At 49.3% G+C, this 24,129-nt stretch overlaps 1 protein-coding gene across 1 annotated transcript in view; it reads left to right on the top strand.

The window, feature by feature from the left end:
• LOC119973796 (kielin cysteine rich BMP regulator) overlaps positions 1-24,129 on the top strand; it is a 187,366-nt gene that overhangs the window by 143,990 nt on the left and 19,247 nt on the right. The window contains exons 32-38 of the mRNA XM_038812222.1: positions 463-727; positions 1,008-1,090; positions 1,994-2,161; positions 11,422-11,515; positions 11,911-12,084; positions 16,342-16,424; positions 18,557-18,677. Of these exons, the coding sequence (XP_038668150.1) occupies positions 463-727; positions 1,008-1,090; positions 1,994-2,161; positions 11,422-11,515; positions 11,911-12,084; positions 16,342-16,424; positions 18,557-18,677 (988 nt within the window). The remainder of the gene's footprint in view (positions 1-462; positions 728-1,007; positions 1,091-1,993; positions 2,162-11,421; positions 11,516-11,910; positions 12,085-16,341; positions 16,425-18,556; positions 18,678-24,129) is intronic.

Here is a 24,129-nt window from a genome sequence, read left to right as displayed (position 1 = left end):
CACACGGGGAGGACGTGCAGACTCCGCACAGACAGTGACCCAGCCGGGAACCGAACCTGGGACCCTGGAGCTGTGAAGCATTGATGCTAACCACTATGCTACCGTGCTGCCCCTTACCTTGTATCACCAGCAAAACTGGGCACATTCACTTGGTCCCCTCACCCGAGTCATTGATATAGATTGCAATGAGCTGAAATCCAAGAACAGATCCTTATGCTAAAGTACATAGGGACTGGGAGAAGCGACAGGTTGACAGGGGAGAGGTTACAGGGATTGTGCAAGTATGGTGATTGATGGGGTAGAGTGTGCAGTGGCCGAGAGAGATTGATGATTGAAGAAGTTGAGTCTCCGTGAGAGGATGATTGATGATGGAGAGTTTACTGGGGCTGTGAGGAGAACCAGGTTGATGGGCTATTTCTGCTTCAGTACTTTATTATTCCCGGTGCTGTTGTGTGCCCTCAGGCTGAGGTGGTAACCTGCTGGCAGAGGCCTTGCTCCAAGAAGTGCACCCACCCAGTCGCCAGCACCGCCTGTTGTCCCGATTGTAAACGCTGTTCCTTCGAGGGCCTGGAATACGAGAACCGAGAAACCTTCTTCTCTCCATCCAACCCGTGTAAACGCTGCAGCTGCCTCGATGGGAATGTGTTGTGTTTGGAAGTCGTGTGTCCTCAGGTAACCTGTTCGGAGCCCATTACCAAACCGAAGCAGTGCTGCCCAGAGTGCCCAGGTATGTGCCACCCTTAAAGAGGACGGGAACAAACTCCGGGAATTGGGATGTTTTGCCCACATTTGTCAGATGTAAAACAGGCAGTGCTGACCAATTAAACGGTGGGACTCCCTGCTCTCCCGTGCTGGTGTTTGTCCCTTTACTAAACACATGGGCCCTTTATTTCAGGCGTTGGGCCCTTTAAGATGATGTAAATATGTCACAGCCGGGTGCCCCTTTTGTCAATGCTGCGAGGGTCATGTTCTGGTCTCTGTCTGACTGTGTCTCTGTCCTTCTACAGTCTGTATCCATCACGGCAAACAGTATGCGGGAGGATCGCACTGGGTTTCAGCAGTAAACCCCTGCCACACATGTGTATGTACGGTAAGTACCCAATTAACATCGATCCAAGAGGCTGGTCCCCTGGATTGGCTATTAGTTCACTGGCAAGGGCAATAGTGAGGGAGGTACAATGGGATTCTACAGATCTCCGCTCAACACACACTGTTGTTGTGAAGGATTGCTACAGTAACTTGAGCTTAATTAATGCTCCACATAAATAACTTGCATCCCACCTCTCACTCACAAGGGTCAAATATCTGGCCATAGTCAGGGGTTGGGATATGACAAAGTGAGGAGAGGAGGCGAGAGTTCAGAAAATGTGTGATGCTGTGTTTATGTGGAGTCCAGCGCAGGATCTAGATGTGCGATCCTTTCTTCTGTTGAGGTGATGGGTCAGTACCAATATCACTTGTGTTCACTCTTACTGCACTTCTATATCGTCGAGAAGGGACATACAAGACAAATCAGACGGCTTAAACCGGGCTAAAACCAAGCAGTGTCTCACGATTATTGCTGTCGTCCTTTGATTCCAATGTTGATTTCTAGTGTTATATTACTTGGGAGTAATATTTGTTACTCATTTGTTTCTGCCGAGTCATCCAGTGATAGCTAATCAATTTACTTGTGAATTCTTTTCTTCAATACTTTTACTGGTGTTCGAATTAGACAAGGTAGATTTAGATTAACAATGAAATATATACTTTACACTTTGAGCTTGCTATACTTCTGTCCTCCAGCTACAACACACCCAAACAGAGCAGGAAAACAGATTGTGGTTGTTTATATACCCCTCGTTAGTGTCGCCCTCTAGTGATCATCTGACTGTACTGACTACACATTAACCTTTCATGTATTTATATATCCAGAAATCACTACATCTGTACAGTATCTTGTCTCTCTCTGTGCCTCACTTTCTCAGTCTCTGTCTCTCTCTCTCACCTACAGCAAGGTGAGGTAACCTGTCAGGAGCCAGAGTGCAAGGTTACCTGTCAATATCCAGCTCGGATTCCTGGCCAGTGCTGTCCGGTTTGCCTCGACTGTTACTTTGAAGGGAATATCTACGGGAACAGGGAATCATTCAAACCCGATCCCTGCAGAGACTGCTCGTGCAATGTAAGGACCCATTTTAGTTCAAAATTCCTGACAGAGAACTCTACAGACCTACTACATTGGCCCCACTGTTAAGAAATTCTTCTCTTGCAGGTCACTAAGAGACCTCCGACACCCTCTTGTCAACGTCTTATCCAAATGTCTACTTTCCCTTTTATTCCGTGAGATGGAATCTCACTGACAAGTCTGTTGTGTGGCACTACCGAAAGTCTTTTGAAAATCCATATACACCATATCAGCAGTGTTGCCTTTATCAATCTTCTCTGTTATCTCCTCAAAAACTCCAGCAAGTTACTATCCCTTAATGAATCCATGCTGGCTTTCCTTAATCACCCTACACCTGTCTAAGTGATTATTGATTTTGTCCCAAACTTGTCCCAAAGTTTACAGAAGTTTCCCCATCACTAAAGTCATACTGGCTGGTCTGTAGTTGCTGGCATTATCCATGCACCCCTATTTTGAACAAGAGTTTATAAAACATTCATAATTCCCCAGTCCTGTGTCTAAGGAAGTCCAGAAGATTATTACCAGTGCCTTTGCAATTCTCACCTCCCTCGGTGCCCTTGAATGCATCTCATCTGGTCCTGGTGTCTTATCAATTTTCAAAAAAGGTAGCCTTTCTAGCACCTCCTCCTTTTCAATTGTCTATTCCTTGAGTGCACCAGTTTCTTCCTCTCTCGCCTCAGCCTCCATGGAACCCATAGAATCCCTACAGTGCAGAAGGAGGCCATTCGGCCCGTCCCGTCTGCACCGACCCAGCCAAAGAGCACCCCACCTAGACCCACTCCCTGCCGCTGGTTAACCACTTGTCAGCTCTGGCGGTCGGCCTTTTGCCGCACTTGGGACCCCGCAGCGGCGGCCCGGGACGCCAGGGCTACCCTATCCCCATAACCCCATGCATTGGTCATGGCCAATCCACCTAGCCTGCACATCTTTGGACTGCGGGAGTAAACCTTAGCACCCGGAGGAACCGCAGGCAGACAAGGGGAGTTGTGCAAACTCCACACAGACAGTCACCTAAGGCTGGAATAGAACCTGGGTCCCAGGCGCTGTTGAAGGCAGCAGTGCTAACCACTTAGGTAGCATCCAATTCCTTTGTGAAGACAGGTGAAAAGTGCTTATTTAATACCTCCACTGCTCCTGCCACCACCTACAAATCCCTTTTTATTATCCCTAATGGGCATGACTCCTTTTACCAACGTTTTATTATTTATTTGCTTATAGAAGACCTTGGGATTTCCTTTTATGTTAGCTGCCAGTCTCTTTTCATGCTCCCTCCTTGCTTTTCTTAGTTTTTTCACTTCCCCTCTGGTCCTATATTCAGTCTGATTCACCATTGTATTTTCTACCTGACATCTGTCATATGTGCTTTTCTTCTTTTTCATAGTTACCTCTATCTGTCTTGTCATCCAGACTGCACTGGAGTTATTTGTCCTCTCTTTCTCCTTCAAGGGACTATATCTTGACATTGCCTGCAATACTATCTCTTTGAAGGTGGCCCATTGTTTAGTCACTGTCTTTTCCGCCAACATTTCATTCCAACTCACTCGACTCCGACGCATTCTGCAATTTGCTTTCCCCCAATTAATCATCCTGCTTTGGCCTGTCCCTTCTCCTTTTCAATGGCCAACCTAGACCTTACGATATAATGGTCCCTGTCCCGTAGATGCTCTTCAACTGATACCTGGTCCGCTTGGGCCACCTCATTCCCCGAACCAGGTCCAACTGTGTCTGCCCTCTCGTTAGACAAGAATCATCGTGCTGCAGAAAATTATCCCAAACACACTCCAGGAACTCTCGCCCCTCGTGTTTCTTTGCACTATTCCTATCCCAGTCTATTCTTGGATTAAGTCTCTTTGCACTATCCCTATCCCAGTCTATTCTTGGATAATGTACCTTTTGCACTATTCCTATCCCAGTCTATTCTTGGATAATGTATCTTTGCACTATTCCCATCTCAATGTTATGGGTCAGGGTTTAGAGAACCCCAAAGTGTATCATGGAGTTCACCTGACCCACAACTTTTAATAGATTGTGGTATGGGGAGCACACGGTCCACTCAGTGGTTTTGCACTGGAGTGCTGAGCTTGTGGCATTTGAGTGCTACAGTGAGAGTTTGGTGACTGAGGGAGTATAAGGGTTCATTTTTATTTAAAGTCTAGTATTTCTTTTATTTAGTTAATTAACTTAAAAGTTGCTGTTTGGTCTATAAGAAGGTGAATTTTGAATCAGCTTTAAACAAGGTTCTACTTGTACTTACTTGTAGCTGGAGCTTGTTAATTAGTTAATTGCATTAGGCCAGTTTTCCGAAGCTAGAGTCACAGTATAAATATGAGCTAGTTACAGTGCAGACTTTGTTTGCACTGAGTGCTGAGCTTGTGGCATTTGAGTGCTACAGTGAGAGTTTGGTGACTGAGGGAGTGCTGAGCTTGTGGCATTTGAGTGCTACAGTGAGAGTTTGGAGACTGAGGGAGTTAGGTGAGGAGGGAGTAAGGTGTTCCTTACATTTCATTTCCTATATTTATCAAAGAGCGTGAAGGGACCCAGGAGTTTAGAGTACAGCTGACTGGAAGTAGAGTCGGAGGGCGGAGGTCCAGTTGGTCCAAGGGGCAGCTAATTCTGTAAAGTAAGAGGGGATGGAGGCTAGGGCAGTTGCATGCTCCTCCTGTAGGATGTGGGTGGTGAGGGATACCACTGGTGTCCCCGCTGACTATACCTGCGGGAAGTGCACCCAACTCCAGCTCCTCAGAGACCGTGTTAAGGTACTGGAGCTGGAGCTGGATGAACTTTGGATCATCCGGGAGGCAGAGGGGATTACAGAGAAGAGTTACAGGGAGGTAGCCACACCAAAGGTACTGGACAAGAGTAGCTGGGTTACAGTCAGGGGAAAGAAAACTAACAGGCAGACAGTGCAGGGATCCCTCGTGGCCGTTCCCCTTCAAAACAAGTATACCGTTTTGGATGCTGTTGGGGGGGATGACCTACCGGGAGAAGGCCCCAGCGGCCAGGTCTCTGGCACTGAGTCTGGCTCTGGGGCTCAGAAGGGAAGGGGGGAGCATAGAAAAGCAATAGTAATAGGAGATTCAATGGTTAGGGGAATAGATAGGAGATTCTGTGGTCGCGAGCGAGACTCCCGAAAGGTATGTTGCCTCCCGGGTGCCAGGGCCAGGGATGTCTCTGATCGTGTCTTCAGGATCCTGAAGGGGGAGGGTCAGCAGCCAGAAGTCGTGGTGCACATTGGTACCAACGATGTAGGTAGGAAAAAGGGTGTGGAGGTAATAAACAAGTTTAGGGAGTTAGGCTGGAGATTAAAGGCCAGGACAGACAGAGTTGTCATCTCTGGTTTGTTGCCGGTGCCACGTGATAGCGAGGCTAGGAATAGAGAGAGAGTGCAGTTGAACACGTGGCTGCAGGAATGGTGTAGGAGGGAAGGCTTCAGGTATTTCGATAATTGGAGCGCATTCTGGGGAAGGTGGGACCTGTACAAGCAGGACGGGTTGCATCTGAACCAGAGGGGCACCAATATCCTGGGGGGGAGGTTTTCTAGTGCTCTTCGGGAGGGTTTAAACTAATTTGGCAGGGGAATGGGAACCGGATCTGTAGTCCAGCAACTAAGGAAGACGATAGTCAGGACGCCAAAGCACGTGGTGATGCAGTGGGCAAGGTAACAATGACAAAGGAGAGTACTTGCAGGCAAGGAGATGGGTTGAAGTGCGTATACTTTAATGCAAGAAGCATCAGGAATAAGGTGGGTGAACTTAAGGCATGGATCGGTACTTGGGACTACGATGTGGTGGCGGAAACTTGTATAGAAGAGGAGCAGAAATGGTTGTTGGAGGTCCCTGGTTATAGCTGTTTCAACAAGATTAGGGAGGATGGTAAAAGAAGTGGGGGGGTGGCATTGTTAATTAGAGATAGTATAACAGCTGCAGAAAGGCAGTTCGAGGGGGATCTGCCTACTGAGGTAATATGGGTTGAAGTCAGAAATAGGAAAGGAGCAGTCACCTTGTTGGGAGTTTTCTATAGGCCCCCCAATAGCAGCAGAGATGTGGAGGAACCGATTGGGAAACAGATTTTGGAAAGGTGCAGAAGTCACAGGGTAGTAGTCATGGGTGACTTCAACTTCCCAAACATTGAGTGGAAACTCTTTAGATCAAATAGTTTAGATGGGGTAGTGTTTGTGCAGTGTGTCCAGGAAGCTTTTCTAACACAGTATGTAGATTGTCCGACCAGAGGGGAGGCCATTTTGGATTTAGTACTTAGTAATGAACCAGGGCAGGTGATAGATTTGTTAGTGGGGGAGCATTTTGGAGGTAGTGACCACAATTCTGTGACTTTCACTTTAGTTATGGAGAGGGATAGGTGCGTGCAACAGGGCAAGGTTTATAATTGGGGGAAGGGTAAATACAATGCTGTCAGACAAGAATTGAAGTGCAGAAGTTGGGAACATAGGCTGTCAGGGAAGGACACAAGTGAAATGTGGAACTTGTTCAAGGAACAGGTACTGCGTGTCTTTGATATGTATGTCCCTGTCAGGCAGGGAAGAGATGGTCAAGTGAGGGAACCATGATTGACAAGGGAGGTTGAATGTCTTGTTAAGAGGAAGAAGGAGACTTGTGTACGGCTGAAGAAACAAGGTTCAGACAGGGCGCTGGAGGGATACAAGATAGCCAGGAGGGAACTGAAGAAAGGGATTAGGAGAGCTAAGAGAGGGCATGAAAAATCTTTGGCGGGTAGGATCAAGGAAACCCCAAGGCCTTTTACACATATGTGAGAAATATGAGAATGACTAGAGCGAGGGTAGGTCCGATTAAGGACAGTAGCGGGAGATTGTGTATTGAGTCTGAAGAGATAGGAGAGGTCTTGAACAAGTATTTTTCTTCAGTATTTACAAACGAGAGGGGCCATATTGTTGGAGAGGACAGCGTGAAGCAGACTGATAAGCTTGAGGAGATACTTGTCAGGAAGGAAGATGTGTTGCGCGTTTTGAAAAACTTGAGGATAGACAAGTCCCCCGGGCCTGACGGGATATATCCAAGGATTCTATGGGAAGCAAGAAATGAAATTGCAGAGCCGTTGGCAATGATCTTTTCGTCCTCGCTGTCAACAGGGGTGGTACCAGAGGATTGGAGAGTGGCGAATGTCGTGCCCCTGTTCAAAAAAGGGAATAGGGATAACCCTGGGAATTACAGGCCAGTTAGTCTTACTTCGGTGGTAGGCAAAGTAATGGAAAGGGTACTGAGGGATAGGATTTATGAGCATCTGGAAAGGCATTGCTTGATTAGGGATAGTCAGCACGGATTTGTGAGGGGTAGGTCTTGCCTTACAAGTCTTATTGACTTCTTTGAGGAGGTGACCAAGCATGTGGATGAAGGTAAAGCAGTGGATGTAGTGTACATGGATTTTAGTAAGGCATTTGATAAGGTTCCCCATGGTAGGCTTATGCAGAAAGTAAGGAGGCATGGGATAGTGGGAAATTTGGCCAGTTGGATAACAAACTGGCTAACCGATAGAAGACAGAGAGTGGTGGTGGATGGCAAATATTCAGCCTGGAGCCCAGTTATCAGTGGCGTACCGCAGGGATCAGTTCTGGGTCCTCTGCTGTTTGTGATTTTCATTAACGACTTGGATGAGGGAGTTGAAGGGTGGGTCAGTAAATTTGCAGATGATACGAAGATTGGTGGAGTTGTGGATAGTGAGGAGGGCTGTTGTCGGCTTCAAAGAGACATAGATAGAATGCAGAGCTGGGCTGAGAAGTGGCAGATGGAGTTTAACCCTGACAAGTGTGAGGTTGTCCATTTTGGAAGGACAAATATGAATGCGGAATACAGGGTTAATGGTAGGGTTCTTGGCAATGTGGAGGAGCAGAGAGATCTTGGGGTCTATGTTCATAGATCTTTGAAAGTTGCCACTCAAGTGGATAGAGCTGTGAAGAAGGCCTATGGTGTGCTAGCGTTCATTAGCAGAGGGATTGAATTTAAGAGCCGTGAGGTGATGATGCAGCTGTACAAAACCTTGGTACGGCCACATTTGGAGTACTGTGTGCAGTTCCGGTCACCTCATTTTAGGAAGGATGTGGAAGCTTTGGAAAAGGTGCAAAGGAGATTTACCAGGATGTTGCCTGGAATGGAGAGTAGGTCATACGAGGAAAGGTTGAGGGTGCTAGGCCTTTTCTCATTAGAACGGAGAAGGATGAGGGGCGACTTGATAGAGGTTTATAAGATGATTAGGGGAATAGATAGAGTAGACAGTCAGAGACTTTTTCCCCGGGTGGAACACGCCATTACAAGGGGACATAAATTTAAGATAAATGGTGGAAGATATAGAGGGGATGTCAGAGGTAGGTTCTTTACCCAGAGAGTAGTGGGGGCATGGAATGCACTGCCTGTGGAAGTAGTTGAGTCGGAAAAGTTAGGGACCTTCAAGCGGCTATTGGATAGGTACATGGATTAGGGTAGAATAATGGAGTGTAGGTTAACTTCTTAAGGGCAGCACGGTAGCATTGTGGATAGCACAATTGCTTCACAGCTCCAGGGTCCCAAGTTCGATTTTGACTTGGGTCACTGACTGTGTGGAGTCTGCACATCCTCCCCGTGACTGCGTGGGTTTCCTCCGGGTACTCCGGTTTCCTCCCACAGTCCAAAGATGTGCAGGTTGGGTGGATTGGCCATGAAAAATTATCCAAAATTCTATGATTAACCTAGGACAAAAGTTCGGCGCAACATAGTGGGCCGAAGGGCCTGTTCTGTGCTGTATTTCTCTATCTATCTATCTATCTACAGGTGTGGTACAGCAGAAATGGAAAAGTATTTTTTAAAGCAAAACAATGTTTATTCTATGAACTTAAATTAATCTTTTTTAAAACATACAGTGAACATCTTAGCAACCATCAATTCAAATACAACCCTAAGTAATCCTTGAGCTTTCCTTTTAACATCCATAAGACTTAACACAAAACCTTTAACAGAAAGACCTCAGGTTTAACTTCACTACTGAGAACAGTTACCATATTGAAATCAGCAAATGGACACTCATAACCTTGCAGAGATTCATACACATCCTGCTGTGATTGCAGCTTCTCCAAAACTAAAATGAAACCAAACCCAACCTGCAGCAAAAGCCTAAAGCGAAAGTAAAAAGCTGACAGACAGCCCTGCTCCACCCACTTTCTGACATCACTGCAGTATTAAACACCCATTTCTTAAAGGTACTCTCACTACAGATATTTATATACACACCCATTTATAAACACCCATTTCTTGAAGGTACTCTCACATGACACCAGTCTATTCTTGGATAATGTACCTTTTGCACTATTCCTATCCCAGTCTATTCCTGGAAAATGGCTCTTTGCACTATTCCTATCCCAGTCTATTCCTGGAAAATGGCTCTTTGCACTATTCCTATCCCAGTCTATTCTTGGATAATGTCTCTTTGCACTATTCCTATCCCAGTCTATTCTTGGATAAGGTATCTTTGCACTATTCCTATCCCAGTCTATTCTTGGATAATGCACCTCGGAACTATTCCCATCCCAGTCTATTCTTGGATAATGTATCTTTGCACTATTCCTATCCCAGTGAATTCTTGGATATCTCTTTGCACTATTCCTATCCCAGTCTATTCTTGGATAATGTATCTTTGCACTATTCCTATCCCAGTCTATACTTGGATAATGCACCTTTTGCACTATTCCTATCCCAGTCTATTCTTGGATAATGACTCTTTGCACTATTCCTATCCCAGTCTATTCTTGGATAATGTACCTTTTGCACTATTCCTATCCCAGTCTATTCTTGGATAATGTCTCTTTGCACTATTCCTATCCCAGTCTATTCTTGGATAATGACTCTTTGCACTATTCCTATCCCAGTCTATTCTTGGATAATAACTCTTTGCACTATTCCTATCCCAGTGAATTCTTGGATAATGACTCTTTGCACTATTCCTACCCCAGTCTATACTTGGATAATGACTCTTTACACGAGCCCTATCCCAGTGAATTCTTGGATAATGTATGTTTGCTTATTCATATCCCAGTCTATTCTTGGATAATGTATCTTTGCACTATTCCTATCCCAGTCTATACTTGGATAATGTACCTTTTGCACTATTCCTATCCCAGTCTATTCTTGGATAATTGAAGTCCCCATTATATTTACTTGATAATTATTACACCTCTCTGTAATTTCTTTGCAAGTTTGACTTTCTAAATCCTTCTACTATTTGGTGGTCTATGTACAACACCGATTGCATCTTTTCATCCTTTTCATCCTTACCCCTAGGAAGAGAGATTCTGTCCTTGAACCCTGTCCTTGAAAGTACAGCACAGGAACAGGCCCTTCGGCCCTCCAAGCCCGTGCCGACCATGCTGCCCGACTACACTATACTTCCTGGGTCCGTATCCCTCTATTCCCATCCTATTCGTGTATAGGATGTCACCATCATCCCTGCTTCCACCTCCTCCTCCGGCAGCGAGTTCCAGGCACCCACTACCCTCTGTGTAAAAAAACTTGCCTCGACATTTACTCTAAACTTTGCCCCTCGCACCTTAAACCTATGCCCCCTAGTAATTGACCCCTCTACCCTGGGAAAAAGCCTCTGACTATCCACTCTGTCCATGCCCCTCATAATTTTGTAGACCTCTATCAGGTCTCCCCTCAACCTCCAATTATTTTATTTATCTTCATGCTACTCCCTGATATATCATCCTGATCAGTTAATACTTCACTGACAAGCTTCTCTCCTCTTCCCTCTGACGTTTCCATCCCCCGCCAATCTAATTTAAACCCTCCCTTGAGGGCCAACCTCTCCTTGAGGACATTATCGGGGGGGGGGGGGGGGGGAGAGCTGGGTGTATGGGAGAGGTGCGGGCAAGGTTTGATGCCCATCTCAGCGCACTGACACCCATCTCAGCGCACTGACACCCACCCAGAGTGCAGCTGGAAACTCCCATTATCCTGCTGGTCTCTTCACTGAACTGGGAGAAGCCTGTAAACGATGGCAGGAAATTAGTGGAGGTGGTAGTTCTGTGCCAGTGCCGGGAACAGGCCCTTGTAACAGTGTCCTTCCCCCAGGCCCTGCCCTCAGCAGTGACCTGCTGGAGAATTGGTCTCAGGCCAGACTTCCCCCCAACCCAGGAACCGTTTTGCCGCCAACAGCCCTTTTTACAAACACATGCTCCTTCAGCCCCCAGCCCCTGTCTTTTGTTAGATTGTCAGTTACTTTAGTTCACATTGTAACTTTTCATTGCTGTGTCGCAGGGTGGCGATGTGCTGTGTTTGCACGTTGAGTGCCCGCCGCTCAGCTGTGGGCAACAGGTCACCAACGCGGGATCTTGCTGTCCACAGTGTCGAGGTAAGAACTCCTCCTCCGGGGATTCCCCACTTCAGAGAAATTAAGCACTCAAGGAATTTAATAAAATGGTGAAAAATGATGAAAGTGTTTGAGGGAGTAAATAATGACTGATTTGTTTTTACTGGAACCTCAGTGTTCGTACCAGAGACACAAAGCAGAGGGAGATTGAATGGTCCACATTTAAAACATTTGAAGAAATTCTGGGAAGAGAATATATTTAAGGGTCCCTTTCTCTGATGGGGAATGGATGACTAGATACATGTGAAGTGGAGGAATCGGGTGGGCGGTATATCCCTTTTAGACAGTGTTTTGGGATTGGATGGACAGGATACAGTTACATTCTAGCATAAAACCTCCCCTTAATTGTTACTGACTTCCCTTTTCATTCCTGTCAGGCTGTATGTACAATGGGAAGGAGTACCAGGAAGGAGCGACCTGGTTTGCACCCACAATCCCCTGCATGACGTGTATGTGTGCGGGTGGAGTCACAACCTGTGCGGGAATTCATTGCATCGCTCCATGTGTGAATCAAATCCATGTCTCTGGAGAATGCTGCCCTCTCTGTGCAGGTAGGGTGTGTGAGGGAGGTACCCGTTATTGCCTGGTGAGTTCTGTACCTGGGACACTGCTAGCTGCAGGTGAGCCCTGTATCCGGGACACTGCTGGCTCCAGGTGAGCCCTGTATCTGGGACACTGCTGGCTCCAGGTGAGCCCTGTACCTGAAACACTGCTGGCTCCAGGTGAGCCCTGTATCTGGGACACTGCTGGCTCCAGATGAGCCCTGTACCTAAAACACTGCTGGCTCCAGGTGAGCCCTGTACCTAAAACACTGCTGGCTCCAGGTGAGCCCTGTATCTGGGACACTGCTGGCTCCAGGTGAGCCCTGTATCTGGGACACTGCTGGCTCCAGGTGAGCCCTGTATCTGAAACACTGCTGGCTCCAGGTAAGCCCTGTATCTGGGACACTGCTGGCTCCAGATGAGCCCTGTACCTGAAACACTGATGGCTCCAGGTGAGCCCTGTACCTGAACCACTGCTGGCTCCAGGTGAGCCCTGTATCTGGGACACTGCTGGCTCCAGGTGAGCTCCGTACCTGGTACAATGCTGGCTCCAGGTGAGCTCCGTACCTGGTACAATGCTGGCTCCAGGTGAGCTCCGTACCTGAAACACTGCTGGCTCCAGGTGAGCCCTGTACCTGGGACACTGCTGGCTCCAGGTGAGCCCTGTATCTGGGACACTGCTGGCTCCAGGTGAGCCCTGTACCTGAAACACTGCTGGCTCCAGATGAGCCCTGTATCTGGGACACTGCTGGCTCCAGGTGAGCCCTGTATCTGGGACACTGCTGGCTCCAGATGAGCCCTGTATCTGGGACACTGCTGGCTCCAGGTGAGCCCTGTATCTGGGACACTGCTGGCTCCAGGTGAGCCCTGTACCTGGTACAATGCTGGCTCCAGGTGAGCTCCGTACCTGGTACAATGCTGGCTCCAGGTGAGCTCCGTACCTGGTACAATGCTGGCTCCAGGTGAGCTCCGTACCTGAAACACTGCTGGCTCCAGGTGAGCCCTGTACCTGGAACACTGCTGGCTCCAGGTGAGCCCTGTATCTGGGACACTGCTGGCTCCAGGTGAGCCCTGTACCTGAAACACTGCTGGCTCCAGGTGAGCCCTGTATCTGGGACACTGCTGGCTCCAGGTGAGCCCTGTACCTGGTACAATGCTGGCTCCAGGTGAGCTCCGTACCTGGTATAATGCTGGCTCAAGGTGAGCTCCGTACCTGGTACAATGCTGGCTCCAGGTGAGCTCCGTACCTGAACCACTGCTGGCTCCAGGTGAGCCCTGTACCTGGGACACTGCTGGCTCCAGGTGAGCCCTGTAACTGGTACAATGCTGGCTCCAGGTGAGCCCTGTATCTGGTACAATGCTGGCTCCAGGTAAGCCCTGTACCTGGGACACTGCTATCTCCAGGTGAGCTCCGTACCTGGTACAATGCTGGCTCCAGGTGAGCCCTGTACCTGGGACGCTGCTAGCTCCAGGTGAACCCTGTACCTGGGACACTGCTGGCTCCAGGTGAGCCCTGTATCTGGGACACTGCTGGCTCCAGGTAAGCCCTGTACCTGGAACACTGCTGGCTCCAGGTGAGCCCTGTATCTGGGACGCTGCTGGCTCCAGGTGAGCCCTGTACCTGGGTCACTGCTGGCTCCAGGTGAGCCCTGTACCTGGAACACTGCTGGTTCCAGGTAAGCCCTGTACCTGGTACAATGCTGGCTCCAGGTAAGCCCTGTACCTGGAACACTGCTGGCTCCAGGTGAGCCCTGTATCTGGGACGCTGCTGGCTCCAGGTGAGCCCTGTACCTGGGTCACTGCTGGCTCCAGGTGAGCCCTGTACCTGGAACACTGCTGGTTCCAGGTAAGCCCTGTACCTGGTACAATGCTGGCTCCAGGTGAGCCTTGTATCTGGGACACTGCTGGCTCCAGGTGAGCCCTGTATCTGGGACACTGCTGGCTCCAGGTGAACCCTGTACCTGGGACGCTGCTGGCTCCAGGTGAACCCTGTACCTGGGACGCTGCTGGCTCCAGATGAGCCCTGTATCTGGGACACTGCTGGCTCCAGGTAAGCTCTGTACCTGGAACACTGCTGGCTCTAGGTGAGCCCTGCATCTGGGACGCTGCTGGCTCCAGGTGAGCCCTGTACCTGGGTCACTGCTGGCTCCAGGTGAGCCCTGTATCTGGGATGCTCCTAGCTCCAGGTGAGCCCTGTATCTGGGACACTGCTGGCTCCAGGTGAGCCCTGTATCTGGGATGCTCCTAGCTCCAGGTGAGCCCTGTATCTGGGACACTGCTGGCTCCAGGTGAGCCCTGTATCTGGGACGCTGCTGGCTCCAGGTGAGTCCTGTATCTGGGATGCTGCTAGCTCCAGATGAGCCCTGTACCTGGGACACTGCTGGGTCCAGGTGAGCCCTGTACCTGCCACAGTGCTGGCTCCAGGTGAGCCCTGTACCTGGAACACTGCTGGTTCCAGGTGAGCCCTGTACCTGGTACAATGCTGGCTCCAGTTGAGCCCTGTACCTGGTACACTGCTGGCTCCAGGTGCCTTAGCTTGATGTCTGGCCTCAGATGTTAGTTGTATTTAGTCCGTGTGAGTCTGCCTAACTCCTGGACGAGGAGCTTAACGCCACGTGATGCCATAAAATATTGACTGATTCATTATTGGTTCTTGCCAATCCTGTACAGCATCGGTTAGTGCCAATCCCGCACAGTATTCGTTAGTGCCAATCCCGCTCCGTATCGGTTAGTGCCAATCCCGCGCAGTATCGGTTAGTGCCAATCCTGCACAGTATTCGTTAGTGCCAATCCCGCTCCGTATCGGTTAGTGCCAATCCCGCACAGTATTCGTTAGTGCCAATCCCGCTCAGTATCGGTTAGTGCCAATCCCGCTCAGTATCGGTTAGTGCCAATCCTGCACAGTATCAGTTAGTGCCAATCCTGCACAGTATCCGTTAGTGCCAATCCTGCACAGTATCCGTTAGTGCCAATCCTGCACAGTATCCGTTAGTGCCAATCCTGCACAGTATCCGTTAGTGCCAATCCTGCACAGTATCCGTTAGTGCCAATCCCGCTCAGTATCCGTTAGTGCCAATCCTGCTCAGTATCGGTTAGTGCCAATCCTGTTCAGTATCGGTTAGTGCGAATCCCGCTCAGTATCCGTTAGTGCCAATTCCGCTCAGTATCGGTTAGTGCCAATCCCGCTCAGTATCGGTTAGTGCCAATCCCGCTCAGTATCGGTTAGTGCCAATTCCGCTCAGTATCGGTTAGTGCCAATCCCGCTCAGTATCCGTTAGTGCCAATCCCACACAGTATCGGTTAGTGCCAATCCCGTGCGATGATGGTTAGTGCCAATCCCGCGCAGTATCGGTTGGTGGCAATCCCGCACAGTATCGGTTGGTGGCAATCCCGCTCAGTATCGGTTAGTGCCAATCCCGCACAGTATCTGTTAGAGCCCATCCCGCTCAGTATCGGTTAGTGCCAATCCCGCTCAGTATCGGTTAGTGCCAATCCAGCACAGTATCCGTTAGTGCCAATCCCGCGCAGTATCGGTTATTGCCAATCCCGCGCAGTATCGGTTAGTGCCAATCCCGCGCAGTATCGGTTGGTGCCAATCCCGCGCAGTATCGGTTAGTGCCAATCCCGCGCAGTATCGGTTAGTGCCAATCCCGCACAGTATTGGTTGGTGCCAATCCCGCGCAGTATCGGTTAGTGCTAATCCCGCATGATAACGGTTAGCGCCAATCCCGCACAGTATCGGTTAGTGCCAATCCCGCTCAGTATCGGGTAGTGCCAATCCCGCTCAGTATTGGTTAGTGCCAATCCCGTGCGATGACGGTTAGTGCCAATCCCGCGCAGTATCGGTTAGTGCCAATCCCGCGCAGTATCGGTTAGTGCTAATCCCGTATGATAACGGTTAGCGCCAATCCCGCACAGTATCGGTTAGTGCCAATCCCGCTCAGTATCGGTTAGTGCCAATCCCGTTCAGTATCGGTTAGTGCCAATCCCGTGCGATGACGGTTAGTGCCAACCCCGCGCAGTATCGGTTAGTGCCAATCCCACACAGTGTCCGTTAGTGCCAATCCTGCTCAGTATCGGTTAGTGCCAATCTCACGCAGTATCGGTTAGTGCTAATCCCGCATGATAATGGTTAGTGCCAATCCCGCACAGTATCGGTTAGTCCCAATCCCGCTCAGTATCGGTTAGTCCCAATCCCGCTCAGTATCGGTTATGGCCCATGATGTACATTATCCAGCATCCATTTTGTTTTGCACTGCCTCACAGACTGTATCTACAATAACCATGTGTACGGTCCTGGCGAGAGTTTCCAACCTACCAACGACCCCTGCGAGATCTGCACCTGTGAGGTAAGATGTGTCTAGTCACAAAAGTAAACCTGGTGTCATAGTCTGAACTTTGAACCCACTCCCCAAAGATGTCAGATCTAACAGAGTCTGAGGAAAGGCAATCAATCTCTGGGATTAACACCTTCAATATTTAACATTTTGAACAAATGTCTGGTTGGGAAGAGTGAGCATGACCATCTAGAAATGCGACAAAGAGCCAGAGAAAATAACCAATCAGATTGATTCACATTAATATTGTAGAGATCTTTGACCAGGAGGCTGTGCTGGGCCGTGTCCTGCTGGGTAGTAACCTTCTCAGATCTGGAATAGGAGAACCAAGTTGTTGCAAAGACCCTCAGTGATTGGGGTGGGGTGGGGGGCGGCAGCAGCAGAGGTCAGAGACTCTGGGCAGGGTTGTCTGTGATTGGGGTGAAGGGGGCAGTACAGAGACCCTGGGGAATATGGACTATGATGGGGGTGGGGGTGGTACAGAGACTCTGGGGAGGATGGGTCTGTGTCTGGGGGTGGGGGTGGTTACAGAGCCTCTGGGGCGAGTGGGTCTGTGTCTGGGGGTGGGGGTGGTTACAGAGCCTCTGGGGCGAGTGGGTCTGTGATTGGGGGTGGGAGTGGTTACAGAGACTCTGGGGAGAGTGGGTCTGTGTTTGGGGGTGGGGGTGGTTACAGAGACTCTGGGGAGAGTGGGTCTGTGATTGGGGCGGGGTTGACTACAGAGGCCCTGATGTCTGGTGGTTTGTGATTAGGGGGGAGGGGCGGCACAGAGACTCTGGACAGGGTGGTCTGTGATGGGCCGGGGGATATAGATGATCCTGGGGAGGGTGGTCTGTGATGGGCCGGGGGATATAGATGATCCTGGGCAGGGTGGTCTGTGATGGGCCGGGGGATATAGATGACTCTGGGCAGGGTGGTCTGTGATGGGCAGGGGGATATAGATGATCCTGGGAAGGGTGGTCTGTGATGGGCCGGGGATATAGATGACCCTGGACAGGGTGGTCTGTGATGTGCGGGGTGTATAATTGACCCCGAGGAGGGTGGTCTCTGATTGGGGTGGGGAATGGGGTACAGAACCCCTTGGGAGGGTGGTTTGCAATTGGGACAGGGTTGGGTATAGAGACCCTGGGGAGGGTGGCCTGTAATTGGTATAGAGTTGGGTCAAAGACTCTGGGAAGGGTAGTCTATGATTGGGAGCGGGGCAGGATGTACTGTTATGTGGGGCGGGGAGGTGCGTAGGTGATCCTAGGGAGGGTCATCTGTGATTGGGAGCAGGGCAGGGTGCAGAGACCCCCGCGGATGCTGGTCTGTGATAGGGGAGATGGGTGCAGCGACCCTGGGGAGGTGATTTGTGATTGGGAAGGGGGTACAGAAGCCAGGGGGGAAGGTTCTCTAGCTGAGGGGGGTACAAAGACCCGGGGGAAGGTGGTCTGTGATTGAGGAAAGAGTGGGAGGTGCTCCAGAGGAAGGGGGCAGTCTGTGTTTGAGAGCTGTTGTCACATGCAGTGAGCAAATATTATTTATTCGGTCTTGTGGATCAGTGCGTTTCTCCAGAACAATGCACCGAGTAAATGAATGGGATGTTCTGGGTGTCACGTCTCACTTTAACCCTGTAACCAATATCACTGCACACAGTATCTTTGCAGCCTTGTCCCGGCACCTTGTGCCTCTATGTTACCACCCACTGCTCTATCCCTCAAAATGAATCTTGTGTTATGCACTCTGGGCTAACACAGGCTGCAAATGGATGCAGCTTTAACCAAAAGATACTCCAGACCTTGAAGTTAGTTCAATCCGATTTATTGAACCAGCAGCACAGTTTGCACAGTTCTCTGTGAGTTCGACACTCTGCTAACCTAAGTGTGGTTACTCTGTCTGACTGAACCAGACTAGCTCTTAGCCACGTGCCGGGGGTGTGATACTGTACATACACCCTGACTCACTCTGTGGATGTTCATCAGTGGAAAGAGGCGGAGTGTGAGCGCCTCGTGCCTTTTATAGTGAGATACCACCCCTGAGTGCCCTGCCTGCTCATTGGTCATGTCCTGTTCTCAGAGTTCATTAGCTGCCTGTCTGTATATCATTATCTGCATGTCTGCAAATCATAACGAATACCACTCACGACAAATCCTTTCTCTCTGCAGGTGATGGTTGATGGCGTGCAGCATCTGCGCTGTTATCGGCATCAGTGTCCCAGCCTGGTAGACTGCCCGAGGAATCTGATCAAGGCCCCAACATCAGGTCACTGTTGCCCCAGCTGTGCCCGTGAGTGCCGACTATCCATTTCCACTGACTTCATCTTCAATACCAGAGGAATTGTGTCAAAGGCCCTACTGAAATCCGGGTCCACTGTCTTATAAACTCCTCTATCACCCCACATATCAATCCAATCAGTTAGATTGGCAAGATTGCCCCTTCCTGAATCCACGATGGATATGTTTTGCTTTTTTCTGTTGTCTCTATCATAATCTATCGTCAGGAATGTGTACTACAAGGATTACAGTGACATCTCAGCTAAATTATCAATTGATAATTTTACCCAATTATTCGAAGTGCCTTCAATAATCGAACAAAGACGTACATTTATATAGCTCATTTCATCACCTCAGAATATGCCGAAATGAAGCACTGCTGTAATGTAGGAAACCTCGCAGCCAGGTTCGGTGCAGTCAGCTCACAGTTTGATCATAATCAGATCAGCTGTTTTTAGTCATGTTGGTTTAGGGATGAATACTGACAGCCACCAGGGAGACCTCCCACTCTTCATCAAAATAATGCAGTGGAGGGCGACACGGTGACGCAGTGGTTAGCATTGCAGCCTCGCGGTGCCGCGGTCCCAGATTCGATCCCGGCTCTGGATCCCATGTTTCCATGGGTTTCGCCCCCAAAGACGTGCAGGGTTGGTGGATTGGCCACACTAAATTGCTCTTTAATTGGAAAAAATGAATTGGGAACTCTAAATTTATTTTTTCTAAATAGTGCAGTGGAATCTTTTATATTCAGCTAAAAGGGTAAACAGACTTCAGTTTAACGTCCAAGATTGCATCTGACACACCCTCAGTAATGTCTTTCCTACAGTGTAGCTCTCCCTTAGTAATGTCTTTCCAACAGTGTAGCTCTCCCTCAGTAATGTCTTTCCTACAGTGTAGCTCTCGCTCAGTAATGTCTTTCCAACAATGCAGCACTCCCTCAGTAATGTCTTTCCAACAGTGCAGCACTCCCCCAGTAATGTCTTTCCAACAGTGTAGCTCTCCCTCAGTAATGTCTTTCCAACAAGGCAGCTCTCCCTCAGTCATGTCTTTCCAACAGTGTAGCTCTCCCTCAGTAATGTCTTTCCAACAGTACAGCTCTCCCTCAGTAATGTCTTTCCAACAATGCAGCTCTCCCTCAGTAATGTCTTTCCAACAGTGCAGCACTCCCTCAGTAATGTCTTTCCAACAATGCAGCTCTCCCTCAGTAATGTCTTTCCAACAATGCAGCACTCCCTCAATAATGTCTTTCCAACAGTGCAGCACTCCCTCAGTAATGTCTTTCCAACAATGCAGCACTCCCTCAGTAATGTCTTTCCAACAATGCAGCACTCCCTCAGTAATGTCTTTCCAACAATGCAGCTCTCCCTCAGTAATGTCTTTCCTACAGTGTAGCTCTCCCTCAGTAATGTCTTTCCAACAGAGTAGCTCTCCCTCAGTAATGTCTTTCCAACAGTGTAGCTCTCGCTCAGTAATGTCTTTCCAACAATGCAGCACTCCCTCAGTAATGTCTTTCCAACAGTGCAGCACTCCCCCAGTAATGTCTTTCCAACAGTGTAGCTCTCCCTCAGTAATGTCTTTCCAACAAGGCAGCTCTCCCTCAGTCATGTCTTTCTAACAGTACAGCTCTCCCTCAGTAATGTCTTTCCAACAGTACAGCTCTCCCTCAGTAATGTCTTTCCAACAATGCAGCTCTCCCTCAGTAATGTCTTTCCAACAGTGCAGCACTCCCTCAGTAATGTCTTTCCAACAATGCAGCTCTCCCTCAGTAATGTCTTTCCAACAATGCAGCACTCCCTCAGTAATGTCTTTCCAACAATGCAGCACTCCCTCAGTAATGTCTTTCCAACAATGCAGCTCTCCCTCAGTAATGTCTTTCCAACAATGCAGCACTCCCTCAGTAATGTCTTTCCAACAATGCAGCTCTCCCTCAGTAATGTCTTTCCAACAGTGCAGCACTCCCTCAGTAATGTCTTTCCAACAATGCAGCTCTCCCTCAGTAATGTCTTTCCAACAGTGCAGCACTCCCTCAGTAATGTCTTTCCTACAGTGTAGCTCTCCCTCAGTAATGTCTTTCCAACAGAGTAGCTCTCCCTCAGTAATGTCTTTCCAACAGTGTAGCTCTCGCTCAGTAATGTCTTTCCAACAATGCAGCACTCCCTCAGTAATGTCTTTCCAACAGTGCAGCACTCCCCCAGTAATGTCTTTCCAACAGTGTAGCTCTCCCTCAGTAATGTCTTTCCAACAAGGCAGCTCTCCCTCAGTCATGTCTTTCTAACAGTACAGCTCTCCCTCAGTAATGTCTTTCCAACAGTACAGCTCTCCCTCAGTAATGTCTTTCCAACAATGCAGCTCTCCCTCAGTAATGTCTTTCCAACAGTGCAGCACTCCCTCAGTAATGTCTTTCCAACAATGCAGCTCTCCCTCAGTAATGTCTTTCCAACAATGCAGCACTCCCTCAGTAATGTCTTTCCAACAATGCAGCACTCCCTCAGTAATGTCTTTCCAACAATGCAGCTCTCCCTCAGTAATGTCTTTCCAACAATGCAGCACTCCCTCAGTAATGTCTTTCCAACAATGCAGCTCTCCCTCAGTAATGTCTTTCCAACAGTGCAGCTCTCCCTCAGTAATGTCTTTCCAACAATGCAGCACTCCCTCAGTAATGTCTTTCCAACAATGCAGCTCTCCCTCAGTAATGTCTTTCCAAAAATGCAGCTCTCCCTCAGTAATGTCTTTTCAACAATGCAGCACTCCCTCAGTAATGTCTTTTCAACAATGCAGCTCTCCCTCAGTAATGTCTTTTCAACAATGCAGCACTCCCTCAGTAATGTCTTTCCAACAATGCAGCTCTCCCTCAGTAATGTCTTTTCAACAATGCAGCTCTCCCTCAGTAATGTCTCCCTAACAGTACAGCTCTCCCTCAGTAATGTTTTTTCAACAATGCTGCTCTCCCTCAGTAATGTCTCCCTAACAGTACAGCTCTCCCTCAGTAATGTCTTTCCAACAATGCAGCTCTCCCTCAGTAATGTCTTTCCAATTCTCCGAGGTGCGGAGAATCGGCAGCATTTGTTCCGGCGCGTTCGGCACAGCACGGGCCGATGATATCAGATACGACAGAGTCCCGCCGGCGCCGTTCACCCCTGGTCGCTGCCGGCGGGAATCCTGCACGCACGGTCGGGGGGGGGCGGCCTGTGGGGTGTGGGGGAGGAGAGGGAGCCCCTGCACCGGGGGGTCTGATGGGGCCTGGCCCGCGATTGGGGCACGCCAATTGGCGGGCCGGCCTCCACCCCCCCCCCCCTTCCCGGAGCCTACTTTCTGGCGCAGCCGGTCCCTGAAGACCAACTCCATGTTGAGTCGGGGCCAGCGCGCCAAAGAAGTCCCCCGCGCATGGGAAGGTTGGCGTGGCCCAACTGCGCATGCGTGGGTTGGTACGGTGCCCATTTGGCACCACGAAAGGCGACTGGAGCGGCGTGAACCGCTCCAGTACCGTGCTGGACCCCTGTGGGGGCCAGAATCGGTCGTACCAGGGCCCAGTTCGGCATTCACGACGGCACGAACACTTGGGCTCCATATTGGAGAATCGCCCCCCAAATGTTATGTCAAAGTTCGCGTATGACACTAAGATGAGTGGTAGAGTAAAGTGTGCAGAGGACACTGAAAGGCTACAGAGGGATACAGATAGTTTAAGTGGGTGGGTAAGGGTGTGGCAGATGGAGTACAATATTGGTAAATGTGAGGTCATCCATTTTGGTGAGAATAACCGCAAAATGGACAATTATTTAAATGGTGAAAAATTGCAGCATGCTGCTGAGCAGAGGGACCTCGGTATCCTTGTCCAGGAATCACAAAAAGTTGGTTCGCAGGTGCAACAGATAATTAAGAAGGCAAATGGAATTTTGTCCTTCGTTGCTAGTGGGATGGATTTTAAAAACAATGATTGCAGTGGTATAGGGTGCTGGTGAGGCCACACCTAGAGTACTGTATACAGTTTGGTCTCCTTACTTGAGAAAGGACGTGCTGGCACTGGAGGGTGTGCAGAGGAGATTCACCAGGTCGATTCTGGAGTTGAGAGGATTGGCTTATGAGGAGAGACTAAGTAGACTGGGACTATATTCATTGGAATTTAGAAGAATGAGGGAGGATCTTACAGAACGACATAAAATTATGAAGGGATTAGATAAGATAGAAGCAGGGAGGTTGTTTCCACTGGCGGGTGAACCGCACAGTGAAGCAGTTGAGGTTATCTCGTTGGATGTTTTTAAGGCAAAAATAGATAGATTTTTAAACAGTGATGGAATTAAACGTTATGGTGAGCTGAGTCCACAAAAAGATCAGCCATGATCTTATTGAATGGCGGAGCAGGCTTGAGGGGCCAGATGGCCTATTCCTGCCCCTAATTCTTATGTTCTTGAACCGTTGCCGTCCCTAAGGTATAGGTTCACGCACAGTGTTGGTAAGGAGGGAGTTCCAGGATTTTGACCCAGTGATGGAGAAGGAATGGTGATATATTTCCATGTCAGGATGATGAGTGGCTTGGAGAGGAACCTCCAGGTGGTGGTGTTCTCAGGTATCTGTTGCCCTTGGTCCTTCCAGATGGTCATGGGCGTGTATTTGGAAGGTGCTGCCTGGGGAGCCTTGGTGAGTTCCTGCATTGCATCTTGTAGATGCAATCTATCCCGCGTAGTATCCATTAGTGCCAATCCCGCACAGTACGGTTATTGCCAATCCCGCATGTTAACGGTTAGTGCCAATCCCGCGCAGTATCGGTTAGTGCCAATCCCGCGCAGTATCCGTTAGTGCCAATCCCGCACAGTATCGGTTATTGCCAATCCCGAATGTTAACGGTTAGTGCCAATCCCGCGCAGTATCGGTTAGTGCCAATCCCGCACAGTATCGGTTAGTGCCAATCCCGTGCAGTATCGGTTAGTGCCAATCCCGCACAGTATTGGTTAGTGCCAATCCCGTGCAGTATCGGTCAGTACCAATCCAGCTCAGTATCGGTTAGTGCCAATCCCGCACAGTATCAGTTAGTGCCAATCCCGCACAGTCTCGGTTAGTGCCAATCCCGCGCAGTATACCTGTCAGTGCCAATCCCGCTCAGTATCGGTTAGTGCCAATCCCGCTCAGTATCCGTTAGTGCCAATCCTGCTCAGTATCGGTTAGTGCCAATCCCGCGCAGTATCGGTTCGTGCCAATCACGCACAGTATCGATTAGTGCCAAACCCGCACAGTATCCGTTAGTGCCAGTCGCGCTCAGTATCGGTTAGTGCCAATCCCGCACAGTATCCGTTAGTGCCAATCCCACACAATATCCGTTAGTGCCAATCCCACTCAGTATCGGTTAGTGCCAATCCAGCACAGTATCCATTAGTGCCAATCCCACTCAGTATCGGTTAGTGCCAATCCCGCACAGTATCGGTTAGTGCCAATCCAGCACAGTATCCGTTAGTGCCAATCCCGCTCGGTAT

Source organism: Scyliorhinus canicula, chromosome 11 (genome assembly GCF_902713615.1).
Source record: "Scyliorhinus canicula chromosome 11, sScyCan1.1, whole genome shotgun sequence".
Taxonomy (NCBI): Eukaryota; Metazoa; Chordata; class Chondrichthyes; order Carcharhiniformes; family Scyliorhinidae; genus Scyliorhinus; species Scyliorhinus canicula.
Note: the sequence above shows the minus strand (reverse complement) of the source record. Positions and strands in the feature narration are given on the sequence as shown.